This window comes from Aythya ferina, assembly GCF_964211825.1.
Source record: "Aythya ferina genome assembly, chromosome: 15".
Taxonomy (NCBI): Eukaryota; Metazoa; Chordata; class Aves; order Anseriformes; family Anatidae; genus Aythya; species Aythya ferina.
In genome coordinates, this window is record NC_140314.1 from 11,265,232 (window position 1) to 11,279,850 (window position 14,619).

Genomic DNA, 14,619 nt, shown 5'->3' on the forward strand with positions numbered 1-14,619 from the left:
CCCCGGGGGGCTTTGCAGGCAGCGGGTGGCGGCAGGGTGCCCCTCACCCTCCAGGCTCGGTCACGGACACGGTCACGGGTGTTTCCGTGCCGTCCCCGCCGCCTGACTCAGTGGGAAAAGCTGCGGGGCAGGGGGCACGCGGCCAGCACGAGCGGGTGACCGAGCCCCGAGCCCCGCTGTGTGGGACAGGGGCAGGTGCTGGGCAGGAGCCAGCCTGCGGGGAGGCCAAAGGATGTAAAACCACCCAGAAACACACCGTGCCACGGCCTGCCCACCCCCACACACCCTCAGGTCCCCAGGTGCTGCACCCACCAGGGCTCAAAGTGTCACCGAGAGGTACCACGCAGAGCAAGACCACCAAAACCACCAATAACTGAGGTTTCCTCTCTGCCCGGAGCATTTTATTAGGAGTGAAAGGGCTGCACGTGCTCCTGCAGCCAGGAGCAGGCCTCCGCATGGCTGCCTCCTCCCTCAGCCCCATGCCCCCCGGGTGAGAGCGGTGCTGGCAGCGCTCAGCCACGTCCCTCAGGTGCTCAGGGCAGGCACAGCAGCGTCACCAGACATCACTGTGAAGAAGAGGACCCCTAAAAATGGGATTCTGCATTCCCTGGCTGCCCAGCTCCCGTGCCCTGCCTCAGCACGCGCCATGCCCTGGGGCTGGTGGCGTGCCCTGCCCGGGGCAGCAGCTCTGCAGGCAGCGAGCAGGGAGGGAAGGGGAGCGGGGTTACCTCTGCCTGGTGCCCCCAGCACCCCAAACCAGCCCACAACTTCCCAGGGGATACAACACGAGACTGCCCGCTGCCTGGTGGCCCAGCACCCAGAGAGCTGCCGGGTTCATCATGGGCAGCGCTCGAGGCAGGTGCACGCCACCCTCTGCACCTCGCCCTGCAGGGAGGCATTGGCCAGCGTCAGGAGGGGCCTGCGGGGCAGCCCCCGGCCAGTTGCCATGCTGGCCACCTCCCCGGGCAGGAGAGCCCGGCTCCAGAGGGCCAAGCCGGCCAGGCGGCCCACAAAGGCTCCCGTGGGGCTGAATCCCGCTCTGATGTGGCTCCGCAGCTGGCCTAGCACCAGCGAGCCACCAGTGGGAATTTCATAGCCCTGCTGGAAGCCAGAGCCAGCGGCCAGCAGCCTCCTGTCCACGTAGAAGCGGTACTGGCCCTGGCGGGAGGACCAGATGAGGCAGAGGTGGTGCCATTTGCCATCCAGGAGCGGTGTCACCGGGAGCTCCCGAAACGCCGTGTCCCCGATGACGAAACGCATGGATCCAGGGTCCTTGTCCTGGCCGTGCACGGCCACCTTGCTGTCCCCATCCTCGCTGGCGTAGGACAGGACGGTGCCGAGGCGGGGGGCCGGGGTGAGCACCCAGGTGCAGAGCGACAGCGCCCACAGCCCCGCGTGGAGCCCTGGCCGCAGGATGGCCGCGCTGCTGGAGGAGGCGCTGGGGAAGAGCAGCACGGAGCCCACGCCGCAGGCTGGGGAGGGAGAGCAGCGCTCAGCCAGGGCTGCAAGGACAAACGTCCCTGGTGCTCTGGCAGGGGCCATGCAACCTCTGTAACTCCCGCTGCAGGATCTGAGTGCAGTCCTGTTTTAAAATTCAGCTAAAGGGCGCAGAGCTCTGCCTCCTGCCAGCACTGGGGCTTGAACACCCCCCCACACACACACACACACACTCTCCCCCAGCCAAGCCGGGTGGCAGCAGGAAGCAGCCACCCCTCTGGGGCCAGCACCTACCTGTCCCCAGCTGCTCCTGGGGGCCCGTGGCCATGGCAGACAGCGCCGCTGTGACAGCCTGGGCGTCACGAAGGGGCTCCGTGTCCTCCATGGGCATCCCAGTGGTCCCAGTCTCCACCAGCAGCCGGTGCCCTTCCTCCTGTGGCTGCTGCCTCACCTTCAGGGGCCGAGGGCTGGCAGTGCTTTGGGGCACGGGGCCCCGTGGCTCTTGCTGGCTGTGGACTGTGTCCCACAGGCTGTGTGGCTCAGCACCAGCCTCAGGGCGAGTGAGGAGGTGGTGCTGGGGGGTCAAGGCACCCACCGTCCCCTCCAGCCGCTTCACCCTGCGGTGCAGCCGCCGGCCGGCAGCAGCCAGGCGGGCCAGCTCGGCACCCAGGACAGCCCGGGCTGCATCAGCCGCCTCTGCCTGCTCCGCCAGCACCTGAAACCGCCTGTCGATGTTGTAGGAGATGTTGTAGTTCCTGGCGATGCTCTGGAGATGGCTCAGTGTCACCTCCTGGAAACGGCGAAACTGCAAGGGAGCGGGGTGAAGCAGCCGCCCTGCTGGATGTGCCCACATCCATCCTGCTGGGGCATTCTCCCCGAGGGACCCACGATGCCACAGCACTCCCAGGCCAGCCCAGGCACCCACCTGCTCCTCCAGCACCCGCAGCCGCCGGAGCACGGGGCCAGCGCGGGCTGCGGGTCCTGGTGTCTCGGGCCAGCCACCCTGGAGGAGCAGGAGCAGGAGCAGGCAGAGGGGCAGCACCGTCCCCGCCATGCCGCTGTCAGACACCGTCTGCCCACACGGCACTGCCGGCCCCAGACTTGGCCCCCGCACTGCTCCCCGGGGCAGCTGATGATGAGGTTCACAGGCGGTGCTGGCGTGGCCCAGCTGCTGCCGAGGCCAGCCCCAGGAGCTGCTCCCTGCCAGCTGCCCCAGCATGGCTGTCCCGGTGGGAGAACTGGAGCGGGGCAGGGCCGGCAGGGCAATGCAGGACAGGACAGAGCGGGGCAGTGCAAGACAGGACAGGATGGTGCAGGATGGTGCAAGATCATAGAATCACAGTCATGAAGGTTGGGAAAGCTCTCCAAGATCACCTGGTCCAACCATCCCCGTACCACCGCTATCACCCACGAAACCACGTCCCCAAGCACCACATCCAACCTCTCCTTGAAAACCCCCAGGGACAGTGACTCCGCCACCTCCCTGGGCCACCCGTCCCAGTGCCTGCCTGCTCTTTCTGAGCAGCAATGTCTCCTCATTTCAACCTGAACCTCCCCTGGTGCAGCTGGAGGCCGTTCCCTCTGTTCCCATCACTGGCTCCCTGTGAGCAGAGGCCGCCCCCAGCCCCAAACCCCTTCCCCTCAGGTAGAGCAGAGAGCAATGAGCTCTGCCCGGAGCAGGGGGCGTGGCTTAACGGCACTGGGCGTGGTTTAACATCAAGGGGGCGTGGTTTACCGGAGGGGGCGGGCCCACCCCCAGGCCCCGCCGCGTCCCCTTGACCCTCCGGCTGGAAATGGCGGCTCCGGCCCTCGCCCGCTGCGTGGCGCGGACAGGTGCGGGGCGGAGCGGGGCGGAACGGGACGGGGCCTGCCCGCGGGGGTGGGGTGGGGGCAGCCTCGCCACAGCCCCCCGGGGGTCCCCTTCACCCCACCCTCTGCGTGTCGCGGTGTCCCCACCCCGGGTCCCCGTGCCCCCCGGTGTCCCCTACACCCCCCACGCTCCCCCCATATCCCGGTACCCCCCATATCCCCGTGCCCCTACGCCCCCCGTGCCCCCCACCCTCCCCATATCCCCATACCCCCAGTATTCCCGTGCCCCCACGCCCCCCGTGTCCCCCATACCCCCCATATCCCCGTACCCCGTGTTCCCGTGCCCCCCAAGCCCCCCATACCCCCCATATCCCCGTACCCTGTGCCCCCCACCCTCCCCATATCTCCCCATCCCCGTACCCCATGTCCCCATACCCCCCCATGTCCCCCCCCGGTGCCACCCCACCACCACTCTCGGTGTCCCAGTGCCCCCCCAAGCAGCAGCTCTGTGGGGTGCAGCCCCCTCTCACCTCAGCCCACCGCCACCCCCAGGCGTGCTGCCCCTCGGCCAGGCATGGGGCAGAGCCCCCCGGCTGCCCCCCAGCCCCCTGCCCGCCCAGCGCCGCGCCTTCAGCAACAACAAGGTCCTGGTGGAGCTGGACGAGAGCGCAGGTACGGCTCGTGGCACCGGGCAGCACCGTGGGGAGCAGGGCTGGGGCTGGGGGTGTCACAGGTGGTGGGTGCGCGGTGCGGCCGGGAGCCCCCCACAGCCCCCAGGTGACACCGTGGGGTGCCTGCCGTGGGGTCCCGTGCCCGAGCATTGTCCCCCCGGTGGCCTGGCCTCGTCCTCGTGAGCAGAGGAGGAGGGAGCAGCATGGTGGGGACACCCTGAAGGTAGGTGGCTGGCTTGGGATGCGTGGCACAGCCACCACGGGGACGGCTGCAGGCTAATGCCGGCTGAGCTGGGCTCACGGGCAGATCCGGGTACAGGCAGAGGCCCTGCCCTTGGCCCCAGGGCTATGGGGGCTTTGTAGAGAACGAGGGTTGAAAAGGTAGGGGCTGGGTAAAGTGGGAAAGCAGGAAGGCAGGTGAAGCACCTGTCTTGGGCAAGACAGGTGAACGTGTGGTGCATGCTGCCGTGGCAAGGGGTTTCTGATGTCTCTGTGTTTACCATGGCACAGGTGTAGCTACGATGAAGTTTAAGAGCCCTCCGGTGAACAGCCTCAGCCTGGACTTCCTCACCGAGTTTTGCATAAGCCTGGAGAAGCTGGAGAACGACCGGGCCTGTCGGGGCGTGATCCTCACATCCGTACGTGCTGCCCCGCGATTGCAGTGCGAGCTGCAGGGCAACTTGGCAGCCACGGGTGCCCTTCCCTTGCTCGTGGTTGGCCCCTTGGCTCCCCAGTCCCTGGCATCGGAGGAGCAGGAAGCAGCTTTGATCGGCTCTGGGAGCAGGGGCAAGGGATGCTTGAAAGGCCAACGGGTCTTTCCTCTGTGGCCTTTTCTCCTGCAAGAATAACAACAAAGTGTTGTCGTTTGGCATTAAAGTCAAAGCTGCTAATCTGCAAACGTGACAAATCCTCTGAGATCTCTTGAGCTGCCCAGAGGGTGCCGGGGAAGCCAGAACGTATTTTCAGATGTGCTGTGGGTACGAGGTCATGCCCGGGAATGGGACGGGGCAAATTTTGTGCTGCGTGGCTGTTGGACCCACACCGGGGCTTGGATGATGAAAAATCTTGGTGCAAGCAAAGAATCCCAGCCCTGCAGGATGTGATGGTGCTCCAGGCCACAGGAGCATTGGGGAGATTGTTTCAGTACCCCGAAAGGCCCTGTTAGGTTTAAGTAGAGCATCCCCCTTCCACAGGCTGCCAGGGTATAGAGGGTTAAATGCTAATCTTGGTCCTGTTTGTGTTTTCCTGCTTTCAGGCTGTCCCCAAAATCTTCTCGTCTGGCCTGGACATCACCGAGATGTGTGGGAAGAGCACGGAGCACTACGCTGAGTTCTGGAGGGCCGTGCAGGAGATGTGGCTCCGGCTGTACAGCTCCAACATGGTGACGGTCGCTGCAGTCAATGCAAGTCCTTTACATCTGCCTTCCCAGCCGCCCCGCGTGGCCTGTCACTTGCTGGGCTTGTTTGTGGGCTGTGGGCAGGGACAGCCAAAAAATCAGGCTTGCCAGTGCTGAAACACAGCGTTGGGATGCCTGGGATACTGGCAGGACGTGTTGGTAGGTTTGGCTCTGGGTATGCTGCGTGTGTAGCAGTGCCTTGGTGGTGTTGGAGAGCTTGCACAGCACTCATGTCTGGGGGGCTCGGACCCTGATGTCCTTGGCAGAGCAGTGCTTTTGGCAGCAAGAGCCATTCCCGGCCCCAGGAACCCATCTGGAAGCCCGTCCTGCGTGTGGGAGAGCCAGGAGGAGGGCTGTAGGCCAGTGGTAAAGCCCAGGGAGGCATCAGGGGTGGGTGAGAACCAGAGGGGCCCAGCAGTCAGGGCAGGAGGAGTCCAAAGGACGCCTGTCACGTGCACACCATCTGCTTTCTCTCAAAAGAGACTCGTCGGAGTTGCCCAGGGTTGTTTGGCTGTTGTGCTGCTTTGATAGCTGGAGGGGAGGAGATGGGGAGGGAGCTGTGCAGTGGTGCAGAGAATTATCCTTTGGGCAGTGATGCTTTGGACCCTGGGTGGTAGAGTATGTCGTTAGTCCTTTTTTCACTGGCTTTTGCTCCTCCAGCCACAGCTCTTGGCCAGCAGGGAAGTGCTCCATGGACACATTACCCACACGCTTTGTTTCCATTTTTCAGTGCAGTGAAAATCACTGAGTGCTTCTTTCAGTGCTTTTTTCAGTGCAGTGAAAACCACGAGTGCTTTGGCAGCTCGTGGTTCTGTCTGCCAGCAGGCTGCCTTTGAAGGTGGCTGGGTCTCTGACCAGCATCCCACAGGCATCCTATGCAGGGCTAAGCCATCCCTGAGTCACGGCTGAAATGGAAGCTTTATAGATGGATGGTGTTACAAAGACCTTGCGCAGAAACATTTCTGTGGCGTTGAGAGTTACAAAATCATAAGAAAATGCCATACGACATCTCCACTGCAGTGTTTGCAAGTGGAAGTAACACTTTCTCTGCAGGAGTCTGTAAACTGAAGAGCAAAACTCAGTGGGAATAGATCAGTTAATTAGATTTCCAGGCTGTGGAATGCAAGAAACAGCATTAGGGAGAAAGAAAAAATAAATAAATAAATTCTGGTAAGCATATCAGAAATTTTCTCTAGTGGCTGTTTTAAATCAGGTGGCTGGAATCTTGGGGAGAGGGGAACATCTGCTCTGGACATGGCAGCTCTGTCACTGTTCTGGAGAAAAAGGGCACGCAGACATTTGTAGCTAGAGCACAGGGGCTGACCTAGACTCACTCCTTCCTTCTCCTTGCCAGGGGTCCAGTCCGGCCGGAGGCTGCCTCATTGCCTTGACGTGTGACTACAGAATCATGGCAGAGAACCCCAAATTCAGCATTGGCCTGAACGAAGCCCAGCTGGGCATTGTGGCTCCCTTCTGGTAGGCCAGTGTCTTTCGCTTCTATTGTCATGAGTAGGTCTCCAAAAAGAGTTCACAGGGTTTTTTTAATAAGCTTTAACTGGCCACTGAGATGTAGTTGTGTGTGTCCTTCCCAACAGAGTGTTCAGGTAGTTGCAGCTGCAGCCCGTGCGGTACCTCAGTTCTTTGTCCTGTCCTGTAAGTATCCGAGAAGTTTTCAGGCTGTGGGACGTTCTGACACCCTGTTTGCAGCCTCCACCTGCAAGGATCTCAGTCCTGACTCCTCGGTCAGCTCTAAAACCAGTGCTGGGAGATCTCTGTGGTCACACTCGGACTGGGAGTACACTTCCCTGTGGCTACAGGGCGTGTACCTGCAAAAGCTTTTCCTCCCATCTCTTCTAGGTTTAAGGACACCTTTGTCAACGTTGTGGGACACCGAGTTGCTGAAAGCTCCCTCCAGCTGGGCTCCCTCCACTCTGCACCTGAGGCCCACAGGATTGGCCTCGTGGACGAGCTGGTGCCAGAGGAGAAGCTGAAGGACAGGGCCACGGCTGTTATGCAGCAGTGGCTGGCTCTTCCCGGTAAGGGAGGCACCTCCTGGGCAGTGACCGAACGCAGAAGTAGGGATTTGACCTGTGTGGGAGGGCCAGGCATTGAGGCTGGGAGCTGTGTATCTGTTGGAGCTGGAGGTGTATGTGGCTGGGAGGTAGGAAAGCTCAGCAAAGCAGCCCAAGCAGCCTTGGGCTGTCAGGGATGTGCTTGCCACACAGCAGGACGGTCTGCTGGGTGCGCAGGGCACTTGCCTCCAGCTCAGCTCACTCTGCCAGCACTGCTGAGTTGATCCAGAGGTGCCTGAGCTGCAGATTCAGGCTGGATCCCTGTGTTTGTCAGCGGGGGTGTTAACCCAGCGTGTGAGCTAATCCTGCTCTGCTGGAGGGAGAGGAAAATCCTGCAGAGCTGAGGGAAAAGGGTGGGGGTGCCTGGGTGGCTGCCAGCCTGCCCTTCGGAGGAGCGGTGTGGATCTGAGCGCTCCCGCAGCTGAGGTGGAGCTGGGGGCGTTAGGGCAGACAGCGAATGCAAACACCACGTGCACGTGTGGGCTGCTCCATGGCTCCTGGGCCAGGAGAGGGCTCTCCACAGGCCACAGTTAGGTTTGTTTTATCCCACTGCGTGCCTCCTCTGAGGTGCTGCAGTTGGGTGCAGCTACGTATCACCCTATGCAGTTCATTCTATAGAAATCCGAATGGAACTGGGCAGAAATGGGCAGGTCCCAGGACTGTCACTTAAGTGTCCTGGTTTTGGAAGAGAGTGCCTAAACATCTCTCTGGCCCTGCTGTCTTGGTGTTAGGGTGAAACCAGTTGGTCCTCAGCCCCTGAGACTGGGGAGCACGTCTCTGCTGTGCTCTCCCGTGGCTTGCAGGAGGCACCATGCAGGTCCTTCTGCAGAGCCCAAAGTCATAGCCAACAAGAGTTTGTCCTGGTGAAGATACCACGAAGGTGCTAAAGCCATTTTGGGTTCTCAGTATGTGAGATTTCACCCTCGTTTCACGGTTCCTGTTGCCACACTCGTGTTTGCAACATGTGTAACGTGTTTGCAACTCGTGCAGTGTGACAGATTTGTGTCTGCATTGTTGCACACAGTGTGTGAGCAGATGGATGTGTGCTCGAGGCCTTGGCTCCAGCACCCAGCACTGCTCCAGCAGCATCCCCATACCCCTGCTGAACTGTGCAGGCTGGAGCAGGGATCGCAACCCAGAGCCTGCAGCTGGTGGGGACGATGCTGCTGGCTTTTGTATGGCATGCTTGGCATGAACAGAATGTCTTGCCAGAGGTCAAAGGGGTCTGGGCTGGGAGAGCTTGGAGCCAGAGCAGTTTGAGGTAACAGAGGATTTTGTTCAGTTCCTGCTGTCCTGAGCCCAGCGACTGGAATTTGGGTGCAGGCTGGGCTCTAGAGGGCGCAAAGAGAGGGAGAGTGCACAACTCGCTCTGTAATTTCTCTCAGTAGATCAGCCATTTCCCCACCAAGGGATAGAGTTCACAATTTATTGCATGAGAATGTTTCCAGTTCAGCTTCCAGGCAGGTTGTTCTTACACCTTTCCCTGCTGGTTTAAAGACCCCGCCAGCCCTTTGGTGTGCGCTGCCTCTGCTTTGGAGGTCCCAGCCCGTGGTGACAGGGGCCGAGAGGTGATTGGTAACACTGGGGGCCGTGCGTGCCCCCCAGCCTCGCTCTCCTCTCCACAGACCATGCCCGTCAGCTCACCAAGACCATGATGAGGAAGGCAGTGCTGGACCGCCTGGTAGCTCACCGGGAAGAAGACGTTCAGAACTTCATCAGCTTCATCTCCAAAGAGTCCATCCAGAAGTCCCTCCGCATGTACATGGAGATGCTGAAGAAGAAGAAGAGCTGAGGAGCCAGCCAGCTGGGGCTCAGTCCCAGGAGCGTTCATGACCCTCCAAAGCACTGCAGTAGCTGTAGACTTCCACGCTGAAGCCGTCTGCAGTGTCAGCGCCTGGTGATGTGCTGCCTGCTCCTGTGGCTGCCCCAACCCACCCTTCCCGGTAGTCCCCATAGAGTGCCTGACACCACTGCTGCCTTCCCGAGAGCGGGGAGAGCTGCTTGCTCAGCTCACCCAAGGAACAGGCAGGGAGAGTCTTGACAGCACCCGCAGCCTCAGCCTGGGTCCTTGGCCCAGGTTCCTTGGCCAAGGGTCCTTGGTCGTCCTCCCTCCTGTCCAACAGCTAATTGTGAAAGTGAAATTTGTCAATAAAGTCTTTGATGAGGTAGGGGTGGGTGCTTCGTTCCTGAGCCTGTCTGCAGTCCTTCCTGGCTTCCTTCTCGGCCCCTGGTGGACCGGGGGGGCTGTGCTGGGAGCCCCAGGGCCTGGCTGTCACCCTTCTGCAGACCGTGCTCGAGAGCAGCCCCCGTGCAGGGCTCGTGGATGGGGCTGCAGAGCGCCTTCCTGGGGGAGGTCCTGGGAGCTGGAGCTGGATCGTGGGCTGCGGCCGCAGGAGGAGCTCAAGCCATCAGCTTCACCTCGACGGGGTAGTGGTCGCTGACTGCCAGGGCCTGCAGGAGGGCAAGAGGTGGGGAGGTGTAATGCCAGGGCTGAGTGAGCCCTGACCCCTCATGGTGCTGGTGGGGCAGCTCTCACCGCTGTGTGAGACCCTTCTGCCTGCTGGCGGGGGACAGGATAACCCCAGCCCTGGAGTTGTGAGGTCCCGCCCCTGCCATGCCCTCTCCTGCCCATGAAAGGCCACCAAAATGCTCATCTCTTCACCGCGGGGACAGGCAACAACCCCAAATCCCCCCTCTTGTTTCCACCCATGGGTCCCCCAGCACCCAGGGCTCCACGTTGGCTGGATGTGGGTGGCTGCTGTGCCCCGGGAGGGGAGTGTGAGGGGCTGTGTGTGTCTGCTGGTGTCCCCACAGCCTGGCACGGGGCAGGGACACAGGTGCCATGGCCATAGTCACCCTGGGCTGCTGCCGAGGCTGCTTTAAACCCATGTTTGAGCTGACACTCAAATGCAGCAACTACCTTGCTGCAGCTGGGCTGCCTAATCCTGAGCAAACGCTGGCAGCCCCGCGGTGTCAGGACGTCTTTGCTGCACCCGGAGCTGCCTGGGGCAACCTGGCTTCACCGCCCTGGGCAGCTCCGGGTGCAGCAAAGACACCCTGAGCCCCTCTTCGTGATCCCCACTCACCTCCTCCTGCTCCAGCTGGAAAGCACGCTGGAAATTGTAAACCGTGGCTGAGTTCGGCACGATGCTCCTCTTCAGCTTGGCGCCGCACACCACGATCCTGTGAGGGAGGAACATGCCGTGGGTGCTGCTCCTGCCCCTGCCAGCGGGGTGGGATGAGCAGGGGGGCCCCGGGGCCACAGGGACCACGGTGGTGGCGGTGCTGACCTGTCGTAGGCGCAGTCCGACTTGCCCACGGTGGTGTCGGAGCTGTCGGGGATCAGCCACTTGAAGATGTCGCTGGTGCGCAGGCGGATGGAGGCCCAGTCGCTCGGCTTGACGTAGGCACAGTCGGCGTTGAAGTCCCCCAGGAACACGATGTTCTGCGGGAAGAGGGGCGCGGGGCTGATGGGAGGGCTGCCTCTGCCCCAAAACCAGCCATCCCAGCCCCCAAGCCAGCCACCGTGCTCATCTGGGAGTGGGGACCCATGCCCAGGGCGCGGTGCTGCCAGGGGTACTCACATCGGTCCCCCACTTGTTGACCACAGCCAGGTAGACGTCGTAGAGCGCGTCGATCTCAGCGGCAGCGTCGTGCGGGGCCGAGTGCAGCGGCACCATCACAAACTCCCCTGCCTCTGCGGGGAGAGGGACGTGTGAGCCTACATGGCCACAGCCCCACGGGCACCCCCCTGTGCATCCTGACCCCAAGAGGAGCTGGGGACCGTCCCTGCCTTCCCGGCACTTACTGGTGCGGGGCGCTGAGACCCTCAGGATGAAGGGCTCCCTGCTGAAGATGTCCTGCGGGTCCTCATACTGGTAGGTGTCCACCACCGACACGACGTCCGTCCTGCGGGACCAAGGGGACAGTGACGCTGGGGCTTGGCCCTGCCGTGGTGGCTTTGGTGTCCTGAGCCCCAGCAGGGCCATCCTGGCCCCGGTGTCCCCTCTGTGGCACCCGAGTGGGACAGCAGTGTGCCCACCCCGTTACCTGTAGATGAAGAGGTACATCTCCTTGTAGTTCTCCCGTCCCAGGGGCCCGCTGATCTCGTAGTCGTACGGGGCTGAGGACACGCTGCAGAGATGCAAAGGACGGATGGTGACGTGGCTGTCACGGTGCTGGCACAGCCCTGGGGTGGCCCTGGCTCTGCTGGCCCCAGGGGCACCGCAGCCATGCCGCGGGGGGCACCGTGAGCCACCGGCTGCCCCAGTGCCACGTGGTGACCCCCAGCCGGCCACGGGCTCCGTCCTCCCCACGCCCTGGCAGGACGCGGGGCTGGTCCCTGCCTCCCATTGCTCTGCGGGGATGCTCCCCGTCATCATTTGCATCCTAGTTAAATGAGGTTAATTGGCTGCCGCAGGGCCCAGCGTCACCCTCGCTGCCGCGGTGGCTTTGTGGTGATGCCCGAGGGGGGATCGGCGCCGGGCGTACCTGCACAGGGGCCTCCGCCCCGGCCCCAGCCCTCGCCCAGAACTGGGTCCCCTGCATGCCCGTGGCAGCCTGGGCTACCTGCAGCTTTGTGCCCACGGCACAGCCACCTCTGCTGCCCCGCGGATTTGTCAGGTTTGGCCACGCAGAGCCCCTGGAGAGCCCCAGTCCCACCGCGCACCCTTCGCCCCCACGCCTTCATCCCCAGCCTCGGCTTTGCCCTGTCCTGTTGCATTTTTCAGACCCGGTGTGACAGTTTTAGTTCCTTTCTGTCTCCTGCATTCGGGCATGATTTCAGCTTCCACCAGGGTTTTGCAGCACTTGCACCCCATTTCCCCCTGTCTCATCCACAGCGGCTGCTCAAAGCTCCGGCACAGTGCCCAGCGAGCTCCAGGCTGTTATTTCACAAAGCTCCAGCATTTTCCCTTATTCCCCTTTCTGCAAACAAACACCTTGCTTTCCCTGCCTAACGCCGGCATTTTGCTGCCGGGTGGCCCCAGCCCCGGCCCTGCTGGTACCTGTTGAGCTGCTCCATGAGCTCAGTGACGGCGCTGAGGTCGGAGTCGCGCACCTCCTGCACCAGCACCATGTCGTAGCGGCGCAGGACCTGCGGGGACGGGAGCAATGGCAATGGCTCGGGGTGCTGGGGTGGTGAGCAGGGACCCCACGGCAGCACCGGGGTGACCCACACATCCCTCAGTGCCGAGGCAGATGTCCCCAAAGAGGCTCAGCGAGAACACAGCGTGTCCCTGACATGACCCACGTTGCCCTCCACCAAGCCAGGACATCCCTGGCACCAGGAAGACGTCCAGCCACAGCCATGTCCCTGGCACAGGAGCTGTATTTTGGCTCCATGCACACAGCCCGTCCCCGTGCAGCACCAGCAGTACTCACGTTGACGATGATGCCCGCCACGGCCTCATCAGACATCTTGCTGTCCCCAAACGCCTGGATGTTGAAGGCACCGATGCGCAGCGTGGCGGTGGCTGGGCACACGAGAGCCACGGCCAGCAGGGACAGTGCCAGCACCGCGGTCCCCATCCTGCTGGGAGGGATGCTGAGCCGCAGGGAAGTAGCGATGGGAGCCAGGGTTTGCTCTGGGCTTGGGAATATGCTTCATATTTGGGGATAGAGTGAAGAAATCCATTTAGGTCCTTCCTATGTGCCACGCCACAGCCCACGGAGGACTGACACTGCTCCGCTGTGCTCGGCTGGGGCAGAAGAGCTGGATCTGGCCGTGCTGCCTGGGGCAGCCTGTGCAGCTAGCCTGGGCTGTCTGCTGGGTCACCAGTCCCAGAGGAAGATGAAGCCCGTCCTGCTGCGGTGAATCAGCTGGGAAGCGCCTCTGCCCATCGCCTGCGAGCCCTGGGATCACCCAGCTCCCGGCTCCGCTCCCCATGGGGCTGTCCTGCTCTGACTGCACGCTCCCCAGGCTGGTTTGCATCCTCCAGTTTGCTCAGAGTCCCCTCTTGACTCTGCTCTGCTGTTCTGCATCCTTAAATGTGGCCACGATCCCCCTTCACCCCCTCTGCCCCGGTGCTCCCCAAAGCTGGGAGCTTTCTGCCCTGGAATTGCACCACTCGACGCTCTCGGAAAGCGAAGCAAATCCCAGTTCCAGCCATCCCAGTCCCTCCAGTTCCATGGCCAAACCATTGCCCACCCCATGGGGCTGCCCCGGCTCCCAGCCCATCGCGCCACGGCCGCGAGAGGCACCAAGTCCCAGCTCCATCCTTACCTGTGCCAAGCGCGCAGCACCTCTGCCCTCCCGGCGGCAGGAGGGCTGTTTTATTCCCAGTGGAGGTGCTGGGAAAGCAGGATGAGTCGGACACCCCCGTGGGTGTTTTGGCACAGGTTTGGGCTCCTTCCCACGTTGGGAAACCAAAACCTGCACAGGGGCAGGGTGGGGCCGGCGTCAGCGCCTCTGCTCAGTGCCGTGGAGGGCACCCGGGGGGAGCGGCGGTGGTGGGGCAGCGGTGGGGCTGGGGGCACAGGGGGCTCAGGGGGTGCCCAGCTCGCAGTGCTCCTCACCCCAGCATGGTGCCGAGCAGTGGGGCGGGCGGCTGGGGGTGATGGCTTTAATGCAGGTGATTCAGACACGTAATTAGAAGGGACGTGAGGAAATGGTGGGGTTGTTCGGGTCAAGCCAGTTGAGCCATCGGCGCCACTGCGAGCCTCCGTGCGAGGGGCCAGCTGTGAGCCCCTGCCCCATCAGCCACCCCAAACAGCCCCGGGACGTGGTGCTGCCCCCATCCCACTGGGGAAGCTGTGACATGGCTGGGACTGAGCCCCGGGGCTGGTGCTGGGCTGGCATCCCGAGGCAGCCGGGCTTTGGGGCGTGCTGGTGGCGGGGCAGGTGCGTGGCCGGCAGCCGGGGCTGGGGAGGTGACGGTTCCTCATGGTGGGGCTTGCTGGGCTCCGGCACACAGCACCGGGCAGCATCTTCCCCACCAGTCATGGGTGAGTCCGGTGTCCTCAAACGCATCCACGAATTCCTGTAGGATTGCTCAGCTCGGGCTTTCCACCATCCCTGCAGGCAGTGAGTGGCCCAGTTCCTTTGGGAGAAGCATTTCCTCTTCCAGCATCCTCCTCGGAGCCTGGCGCCCCACTGCAGGTGCTGCCAGGACATGCGGGGGCTCTCCGGGTGCCAACCAACCTGGTGGGACCCCCACACCTGCAGGGGGAGGGGAGAGGCCTCGTGCCCAGCCCGGGGGGGTTCCTGCGTCCTGTTCCCCATCGGCAGCACACA

At 62.6% G+C, this 14,619-nt stretch overlaps 3 protein-coding genes across 4 annotated transcripts; 1 reads left to right on the forward strand and 2 right to left on the reverse strand.

Annotated features, from left to right (window-relative positions):
* Positions 1-374: 374 nt before the first annotated feature.
* On the reverse strand, positions 375-3,012 carry PTX4 (pentraxin 4). Of its 2 annotated transcripts, XM_084537140.1 has the most exons (3): positions 2,363-3,012; positions 1,732-2,242; positions 375-1,472 (listed from the first exon to the last, which is right to left on the reverse strand). In XM_084537140.1, exons 1-3 carry the CDS (start codon positions 2,654-2,656, stop codon positions 838-840), a joined length of 1,440 nt encoding a protein of 479 aa, XP_084393266.1. In that variant the 5' UTR covers positions 2,657-3,012; the 3' UTR covers positions 375-837. The 2 variants fall into 2 exon arrangements, with proteins under 2 accessions (XP_084393266.1, XP_084393265.1); XM_084537139.1 differs by having other exon boundaries at positions 1,732-3,012.
* A 164-nt stretch (positions 3,013-3,176) lies between these two features.
* Positions 3,177-9,553, forward strand: ECI1 (enoyl-CoA delta isomerase 1). Its single transcript, XM_084537141.1, has 7 exons — positions 3,177-3,270; positions 3,799-3,918; positions 4,428-4,555; positions 5,173-5,319; positions 6,668-6,789; positions 7,171-7,349; positions 9,011-9,553. The coding sequence occupies exons 1-7, from the start codon at positions 3,231-3,233 to the stop codon at positions 9,175-9,177; spliced, it is 903 nt and encodes a 300-aa protein (XP_084393267.1). The 5' UTR covers positions 3,177-3,230; the 3' UTR covers positions 9,178-9,553.
* Positions 9,554-9,785: 232 nt separating this feature from the next.
* LOC311445242 (deoxyribonuclease-1-like 2) lies at positions 9,786-12,914 on the reverse strand (the record flags this gene model as incomplete). Its single annotated transcript, XM_084537144.1, has 8 exons — positions 9,786-9,836; positions 10,472-10,568; positions 10,676-10,830; positions 10,970-11,082; positions 11,194-11,294; positions 11,436-11,519; positions 12,392-12,480; positions 12,768-12,914. 8 exons carry the CDS (start codon positions 12,912-12,914, stop codon positions 9,786-9,788), a joined length of 837 nt encoding a protein of 278 aa, XP_084393270.1.
* Positions 12,915-14,619: the final 1,705 nt, after the last annotated feature.

Excerpts from the sequence above, each read along its gene's own strand:
- PTX4 (XM_084537139.1), bottom strand. The coding sequence starts at position 2,656 with ATGCTGGGGCAGCTGGCAGGGAGCAGCTCCTGGGGCTGGCCTCGGCAG. Across the intron at positions 1,473-1,731 it reads CCAGGAGCAGCTGGGGACAG|CCTGCGGCGTGGGCTCCGTG; the intron begins GTAGGTGCTGGC and ends CTCCCTCCCCAG.
- ECI1 (XM_084537141.1), top strand. The coding sequence starts at position 3,231 with ATGGCGGCTCCGGCCCTCGCCCGCTGCGTGGCGCGGACAG. Across the intron at positions 3,919-4,427 it reads GGAGCTGGACGAGAGCGCAG|GTGTAGCTACGATGAAGTTT; the intron begins GTACGGCTCGTG and ends ACCATGGCACAG. Across the intron at positions 4,556-5,172 it reads GGGGCGTGATCCTCACATCC|GCTGTCCCCAAAATCTTCTC; the intron begins GTACGTGCTGCC and ends TCCTGCTTTCAG.